This window comes from Parasteatoda tepidariorum, chromosome 5 (genome assembly GCF_982258835.1).
Source record: "Parasteatoda tepidariorum strain Cologne lab strain chromosome 5, Ptep-v5.0, whole genome shotgun sequence".
Taxonomy (NCBI): Eukaryota; Metazoa; Arthropoda; class Arachnida; order Araneae; family Theridiidae; genus Parasteatoda; species Parasteatoda tepidariorum.
Window position 1 is genome coordinate 52,407,076 of NC_141759.1, and position 8,998 is coordinate 52,416,073.

At 30.3% G+C, this 8,998-nt stretch overlaps 2 protein-coding genes across 3 annotated transcripts; one reads left to right on the forward strand and one right to left on the reverse strand.

The window, feature by feature from the left end:
* Positions 1-272: 272 nt before the first annotated feature.
* Positions 273-4,934, reverse strand: LOC107452828 (transmembrane protein 222). 2 transcript variants are annotated; one of them, XM_043047247.3, is made up of 2 exons: positions 4,794-4,930; positions 273-937 (listed from the first exon to the last, which is right to left on the reverse strand). In XM_043047247.3, exon 2 carries the CDS (start codon positions 909-911, stop codon positions 420-422), a length of 492 nt encoding a protein of 163 aa, XP_042903181.1. In that variant the 5' UTR covers positions 912-937; positions 4,794-4,930; the 3' UTR covers positions 273-419. The 2 variants fall into 2 exon arrangements, with proteins under 2 accessions (XP_042903181.1, XP_015924913.1); XM_016069427.5 differs by having other exon boundaries at positions 274-1,012; positions 4,794-4,934.
* Positions 4,935-4,976: 42 nt separating this feature from the next.
* On the forward strand, positions 4,977-5,786 carry LOC107452829 (cytochrome c oxidase subunit 4 isoform 1, mitochondrial). Its single transcript, XM_016069429.5, has one exon. The coding sequence runs from the start codon at positions 5,139-5,141 to the stop codon at positions 5,682-5,684; it is 546 nt and encodes a 181-aa protein (XP_015924915.1). The 5' UTR covers positions 4,977-5,138; the 3' UTR covers positions 5,685-5,786.
* Positions 5,787-8,998: the final 3,212 nt, after the last annotated feature.

The following is an 8,998-nucleotide window of genomic DNA, read 5'->3' on the forward strand; positions in this document are numbered from 1 at the left end:
ATAGAGTTGCATGAATGCATCTGTGTGCATTTCAAAGATATGCTTCAAGCTATAAGTTTATTTTAATATTTGAAAGAAAAAAAATTAAAAAAATTACAATGATAAATTTTATTAAAATTTTCATTAACAATCATTGGGTTAGAATAGCACAATAACATTTTTAAGTATAAGTAGAAATATGATAAAGATACAAATATGTATAATATTATGAGATATAATATTATGAGTATAGATATTATGAGTAAAATTTAATTACTTTTTATGTAATAAATTAATAATAATTAAAATTTAAAATTTCAAGCTACTAGATTAAAAACATCTGACTAGTACATTACATTTATTATTCATAAACTAAATAATCTTCTTAATTTAATAAAAAAAATGATAGAAATTTATTTTCAATTTCATGCCATTTATGTTTATAAAGCATGTAATAAAATTAAAATTACACAGAGTGCTCCAGCAATAATAAGAAATGGGAGCCAAGTTTTCAAAAAACCACCAAAACTAACATATTTCCCATGCACCAGCATTAAAAAACAAAGCTTAACCATATTCCAGGATGTACTTTCTTCATATTGCATGGTGTTCAAAGCATATGCCACATGAGAATGACAATTGTCCCAACACAAATTATGCGTTCTTCCTTTATAAACATCAGAAGCTTCTGATACACCAGTGTCCCATCCATTTTTGCCATTTCTAGCTTTTTCTGGAGAAAGTTGCCAATACTTTGTAGGTTTACCAAATGCCATATCATCCTCTGATACATAGTATGGCCCAGCAAAATCTCTTACAATGCCAGAAGACATAGCTATACCCATGTGTCCTACTATCGGGAAGAGCCATGTTAAAATGGGAATTGGAGTCCAAACAATACAGAAAGGGTAACGTACTCTTGTATGATCCATTAGGGGTGATGAACAATCTTCAGTATCTGCATCACAAATGGAATTTATAGAATTTTTCTCGCTATTTTGCATAACAATGAGATATCCAGATTAGATAGCAGCTTAAATGAGAGAAAATTGAAATGTAAATATATTGAACAGTTTTAATAGTGTACAATATGCAAAAAAGAGACACTCTGAATAACTTTGTATTTAATGATTGGATTTTTACGGTCGATTTTAATTTTTGGAGGGTAGCAGCTATCTGGAAAACATGGTCTTGATAGTTTAGTCATGAGAGAGTTCAAAATTTCAGACCCTCACAATATTAATTTTACTAATTGCATATTTCTGCATACCTTGAGAACTTTTTAAGTAATTCTAAAAATGTGTGCACATAATTAAAAAATTCGTTTATACAAAGATATTTCGATGAAAAAACAATTTTTAATAAATATTTATTATTATTTTAATAAAAAAGATGTATACAAATTTTGACATCATTTCAGAGATTGTTAATTTTCATGGCAAAATACAAAATTAGTTGAATAGTCTCTGAGCTACCAAATCTAATAAAGAATTTTATGTTCACAAGAACTATTCAAAAAAAAAAATTTTTTTTTAATTTTGCATTTTGTCTATTGAAATGACATTCTTTAAAATGATTTAAAAATTTGTATGTCTTAAAATTCAAAATTTTTAAATTACTATTAAATAAAATAATAAATAATTAATTTTTGGCATAGAATTATCTTTGGATAAGTGAATTTTCTAATTGCAAAAATTGTTTTGATTCACTCACAAAGTTCTTGAGATATGTCGAAATACACAAAAAATAAAGTTAACATTAAGGGGTTCAAACTTTCAACTGCACTCCTGACCAAGCTATCAAGATCATATTTTCCAGATTACAGAATTTGAAGGTAAAGAATTTAAATCCTGTGAAACAAAAGGTAAGTTAATTCAAAAAATTGTTTTTGGATATATCTTAAGCATATTTATTGTCTCTTTTTAATTTGCGCATTTTACTAATATATGAAAATTATAATAATTTTGCAAAAAATCTTTTGTTGAAATAAGTGATTTCAAATAAATGTAGTGATTTAATTCATTTTAAATTTGCATGCCCTATAAATAATTTAGGAACTAAAAGTTCAAACTGATCATTGGGTCATAAAACCAATCTGTCAAATGATTTCAGATAGCTGTTTAAAAAAATCTGTTTAACAGGGGATAACTCAGAATGAAAAGGAATGATCAAAGCAATTGGTAGTTTTAAAGAGTGTCTTCAAATACCTGAAGTCGCAAAACTTCCAAAAACAGTTCTACTAATTTCATTTTAATAAATATGAAAAATATTATTGTACAGTAAGACCTTGATTATTATGAATAATTAGGTTTAACAGCATTCAGAATATAATGTAAAGGGTTAAATATCTACTTGCCATCGGCAACCAAATTATTAAGGTTAGCGAGTAGTAACAGAGTTTGGCACCAGGGCAGCAATCGAAAGATGGTATTTTTGATATTTTAATTTCCTCTATAAGCAGCCCCAAATTACGCAAATAATCCGCAGTAATAAGCAGAGATGGCTGGGCCATTTATGGCGAAGCCTGGAAAATAGCGCCATGAGAATCGTCGCCTTTAAGAACCCCGAGAGGTCACGTCCCAGAGGTAGACCTCATACTAGATGGCTCAGCGACATCAAAAATTACCTGGAAACCCGGAAGATTAGAAATTGGAAGAGAGTTGCCATGGATAGGAGGCGCTGGTGTTTGTCAGCTCTGGAGGCAGCTAAGACCTGCAAGGGACTGTTGAGCTGACAAAGAAGATATTATTTCATTCATATGTTGATGAGAAAAAGCGCTTGAATAAATTTATGATAAATATTATTGAAGAAAATAATTCTCATCCATCTTCCCCTCTCACAATGATGATTCATCTTGACTTTGTTCAGACATTAATACATCATTAATAAATTGTAGACATTAATAAATCTTTGCAGTTGTGTTAATGATTGTTGTTAATTTATGTCGCACTAGAGCTGCACAATGGGCTATTGGCGATGGTCTGGGAAACATCCCGGAGGATGATCCGAAGACATGCCATCACAATTTTGATTCTCTGCGGAGGGGGTGGCACCCCCGCTTCGGTAGCCCGATGACCTTCGCGCAAAGTCCAACACTTTACGGTAGCACAGTTTAATGAGGACCAATACCGCACACCCTCGGTCCCTACGCAGACTGATCCAGGAGGTCACCCACCCGCACACTGACCGCAGCCAGTGATGCTTAACTTCGGTGATCTGCTGGGAACCGTGTCTTAACGATCAGTTCACTGCGGGACTTGTGTTAATGAATACCGAGAAAAAAGATGTGATAACATATTATAAAAAAAGTAGATAAGAAAAACTAAATAAATATGCTAAATTATTTAGATTTTATTGGAATACATACAATGGTGTCATAAAGAACACAACAAACTTTTTTAAATAACATAATGCAAAGTTCCCCCTAAGAATAAAAAAGGGCAGGGTGCTTCCCCACAGAAAAGGGCACTTTGAATTTTGAAATGGCACTTACTTAACACTGTAAAAACTTGCGTAATATTATGTGATGACTGAATTTGGCCCTCAACAATTTTTAAATCCTCTCATACTATTTTATGCTTATATTTCAAAAAGTGATTCTCACGCATTATCGAAATAGAAGAAAAATTTGTATTTTATAAAAAATAAATAGCGGCATGCTAAATGACAATCTCTATGCATAATTTTTTTCAGGTAGGTACTTTAATTTATTCACGTCGCACTAGAGCTGCACAACGGGCTAATTGCGACGAAGGCATGCCATTGCAATTTTGATCCTTTGTAGAGGGGATGGTTCCCCTGCTTTGGTAGCCCGATCACCTGTGAGCAAAGTCAAGCACTTAATGGTGCCAATGATGCTTGACTTTGGTATTCTACGGCATCGGGGAACTGAGTCTTTATAATCAGTTCACTGCAAGAAAATTTTTTTTTCAAAATAAAAAGTAAACTTAACAAATGATTAATTGATAATCATCTTAAAATTGTTTCTGTAGTTTGAACTGAAAATTACAAGAAAATGTACACTCAAAGGTGCACTTTCAAAAAAATAAATTTAAAATCACTTAAAAAGTTTTATTAATCTATCACCCCCCCCCCCCCAAAAAAAAGAGAAACTTATAAAAATTTAACCAGTTCAGAACAATCCTAAGAAAGTAAATATTTGTAATAGTAATCATAATTAAACCTATAAACCCAGATAATTTGACCAATGTGTAATTATTTTTTGTACAGTATATTAATTTTTTTTAAAAAATGGCATATGAGTATAAAGGCAGTATTTTTAAGGTTTGGTGGCTTATTTTTATAAAACGGACAAAGACGATGCTTTTATAGGGCTCAAATTACAGGCAAGGCGGATCGCCCATCTAAATACGCGTAGGGAGAACACTGCGTAATATTCAAACACTATGTTGGTGTTGCTGAATAGCGCCCTATGAACCTTTAAATTCGACTTAAAGGCTTAACTAAGACTTTGTTAGTAATATAGGGCGACAGATCAAGATAAGGAAATATCCCCAGCCTATGCAATTTAAATTATTCAAAGCAAATCTATCTTGATACTATATTTTCTAACACATAGAATTACTATTCTTAAAGTAACTTTCAGCTTAAACTTTCAGGGTAATAATAGTATTTTATTTTCACAACAAATATGAAAAACTTATTCCGTATAAATACAAAGTTGGATACATATACTAAATTTCTGTTATGAACTGAGCAAACCTAATAATTTTCACAGATCAGTAATTCAAAAACTTGGGAATATTTTAATCAGCACACACACATATAATCCGGAATATTATAAACTAGCTTACCTATTCGTTATATAGAATTATATTCTCTGATGTTCCTCTTATTACAAGTGCAAAACAAAACAAGATTAGAATTTCTTTTCCTTTTCCGGTTACCTATTTCTGTTTAATAAAATAACCTTACGTGCAGCCAATACAGAAGAGTTCTCATCAGATGCCATATTAAACACACGCTATTGCACAGCTTTAGTATAAGCGTGCTATAAGCAAGAACTAATTTAATGTAACAGGACGCCTACTGCTAAAATTCTGAGTAAAAAGTCGCTCAACACCGCCACTCGGGGACGAAAGGGTCATTCAAAAATTATTGTTTATCTGCATTAATTGCGGGAATAATAAGCAATTAATATGAGTTTTCTTATAACCAACATGGCTTCTAAGAGAGTCATGAAGAAAATGACATCTCCTATATTCCTGCAATCCTTAGCTGCTTTTCATGGTAAAGCTAGAATAGGTAATAGAGATGTTGTGGGATTTGGAATGAATGGTTCTTACACTTATATTGATCGAGTGGATTACCCAATGCCTGCTATTCGTTTTAGAGAAAATACTGCTGATTCTAAAGCTCTGAGAGAGAAAGAAAAAGGCGACTGGAAAAAGTTAACCCTTGAGGAAAAGAAAGCATTGTACAGGCACAGTTTTTGCTTAACTTTTTCTGAACAGAGGGCCCCTACTGGTGACTGGAAGTACATGATCGGAGGTACCTGTGCCTTTATGGGACTCATGCTGTGGGCATATTATCTATTAAAGCTTTATGTGTATCCTCCTTTGCCTTGGTCGATGACACCGGAACATCAGTCTAAAATGTTGGAAAGGATGATTCAGCTTCGTGTGGATCCAATTGATGGTCTAACTTCAAAATACGATTATGAGAATAATAAATGGAAAGATTGAACTCTGTATTCTTCTGTCCTGCTAATGTAGTAGTTAAGATATGTATGGTAAAAATTGATTCTGTTATTAAATTAATTAATAAAGTGCTCTAAGTGGAAAGAATGTCTTTCTGTATTTTGCATGTTTTCCTTTTTATTGCAAAAAGTAAAAAAACTAAACATAGTAATGAGAGATTGTGAGCAGTTTAATTCTTTAATTTGAGTTTTAATGTTTGAACTTCTATGTTGGACACATGCTTAGCTTAATAATGCTATAGAGATATGTAGGTAGCAAATAATGATCACATTTACATTTTAAGTTTAATATATCTAATCATTCATTATTGTCAGTCCTGACAAATAATTAGCGTAGTGGTTACAATACTATGCTGGTAAATGTTTATTCTATTTCATAAAGTGTTTTATAACAAAAAAAGTATTTCTAAAATTAGCATATTTTTTCTTATTGCAAGAACTAGCATATTTATGAAAGATTATTTATAGTCTAATTCTGTCATTTGAGTTATAACATTTGAACACCTGACTAGCGTAATACTTCACTATTCTAGTTGCAGAATTTAAAAAAGTCCAGGCTTTTTTCAAAAAAATCCCTTCCCCTTTGGTTTTTTGTCTAAAACCCAATCTTTATTAGGGTTTTGATAAAAGGCTTGGGGGTTTTATTTTCAGAAATATATAAAATTTTTATTCTTGTGTCCTTAATAAGATTTCTGGTTTGCTTCTAACATGAAAGTTAATATAACTTGTTATTATAACATATTACTACTATTTACTTACTATAACTTGTTTTGTTACAATGTAACCTTTTTTGGGAGAGAGATGTTAGATTGCTGCACTGTATTCTTAACAACGAATAGATTTTTACAATTCAATTTACCCAATTGGAAGACTAAAACTTTTTATTGCTCTACACAGGCTCAGCTTCAAAGTATATTTAAATAAAATTTAAACTTCATCATTTTGTTCGGTTACTATTTCAAATTAATGTACACCTTTGTTTTTTAAATTCCTATTCAACTATTGGCTACGATAAAATCAGATGTTTTTCTCCAAATTGTTAAGTAATGTGTAAAGTTAATTCATAATAAGAGTGTTGTATTCATTATTTAACTTGCTTATTTTGATTGGGAACAGTTTTGTAAAAAATTCATAATTAAAGTCATAACTTATTTTCTATTTAATAATTACATAATGATTAAATTGCTTACCTTTTTTCCAATATAGATTAAATAAAATGTCACACAATAAGATAATTATACAGGAATAATAAGTTGTCGGTTTCAAGCCTTTAATTTGAAATAAAAATCAAATCACAATGGTGGAGCATGATGTTAAAGGATGATAAATAAATATTACAAATAAGTAAATACTTTTAAATAAACAAATAATTTATAGACATTCATCCTATTTAATTGTTGATTAATATTTTGCCGCATTGCATTTTTCTTATGCATATATTTGTCTTTATCAGGGTTGGCAAGTTTCTGACACCTGACAGTTTTTACCATGGTTTTTACCGTCATGTCAAAAACCTATAGTTTTGGTAGAACTATTTTTATTTGAGTTTAACTGCTTATAATTTAAAATTAATTCATTTTTTGGGCAATAAAATTAGAAATAAGTTGTTAAAAGATATTTAAGAACAGATTCTTGCATTTTCCCAACATGATTATATCAAAACATACTGTTTGAAGTAAAATATTAGGATACTGAACAAAATTTTCAACATTTCCTAGCATCATTTTGTTTGGCATATTACATTACTGACGAATGTCAAGATTGATTACTTTCATTTATAAAATCTTGCTTTGAAAAACACTTGTACACATAAAAAGGAAGCCTCATAGCATAAACTTTTTTTATCAATTTTGCTTTCAATATTTTACACAGAAATGAGACATGAAAAAGCCTAGGAAACCATTTTAGAGATACCTTGCAACAGCAATGTTGAAGGACTCATCCATACTAAACTCAGAAATCGACTGGGCAATGAAAAATGCGCAAAATTAGTCACTTGCTATCATATGCTTCGGCACAGTGACCCCGTCGACTGAACATGTAATTCTGTTTGTAATTAGGTTTAGTTTAATGTGCTTTTTCAACTGAATAAAAGTTTTTAACTTGACAAAATAGCAGTAACTCTTGACTTAGAGTTTGCTAGTAACTACAAGTTTTGAAAGTTTTGTTTAGCTTATTTCTAATATTTAAGAAATGCCAAATTTTAAATTCTTCTTTTTAGTTCTTCAATTTATTAATAGTTCCAAGCTTTTTTATTTGTTTATTTCTAACAATTAAGAAGTGCAAAATTTTGAATCCTTTGCAAATCAAGCTATAATGATAAAAGTAAGTATCACTATTTTCAATAAGTATATTGTATATCCTTCTATAAGAATACATGTATATAGTTGCAAAATCAATAGCAATCATTTACAACATTCATTTATAAAGGCAATTATGTAGAAATAATATATTGTTCGCTATATGCCATAAATGAAGAAAACAGTAGGTTTTTGACTGTTTTTACCTCTGTCATGTCAAAAAACCAGTTTTTGACGGCAAAAACCCAACCCTGGTCTTTATACTATCAGAACTTTTAAAATTTTGACTATGATACTACTACACTATGGAATTTTTTTAGTTATTTAAGCTATTCTATTTGATTCTTTGACTGCATGCGTGCTAAGATTTACAATAGGAATTTTGACTGACTATTACCTCTTTTTTTTTTTGTGCGTGTGTTTAATTTTAGTGGCTACTTATGTGTTAAGACATACATTAGGATTTTTATCATGTTTATTATTATGCTATTAACTTATGTTTATTTTTATTCAAAGTTTATTCATTTTTATAATTTCATATAGCAGGGCCCTTGCTATGCATTTGCCATAAGTCCAGATAATGTAATAACAAAAGAAATTTTCTAAGCATGAGACAAACTACTGTAAAATACAGTTTACCAGGTTCATTGCAGGTTCATGCGATATCAAGTGACAAATTTTTTGTGTCAATAAAACAGATTATGTAGTTAGTAAGTTTTGTATTATCATCCAAATATTTTTGCAGAAAATATGTTTTGTTGTGACTGCAACATATACAGTAACAAGATAATAACATAATGTTTCCTAAGTTTATCCTTACGCTAGTCTAAGAAGTTATCAAAAATTAACCCCAACCTATTCCTATTTATTTTCCTCAAAGACTATAAAATATCTACATTTTCCATCCTCTTTTTCATTCATTTCTCCCTTACCCCTCCCCAACTGCAAAATGACTCTTGATTTGAATTTATATTTTATGAAATAATTTAATTTATAGTAA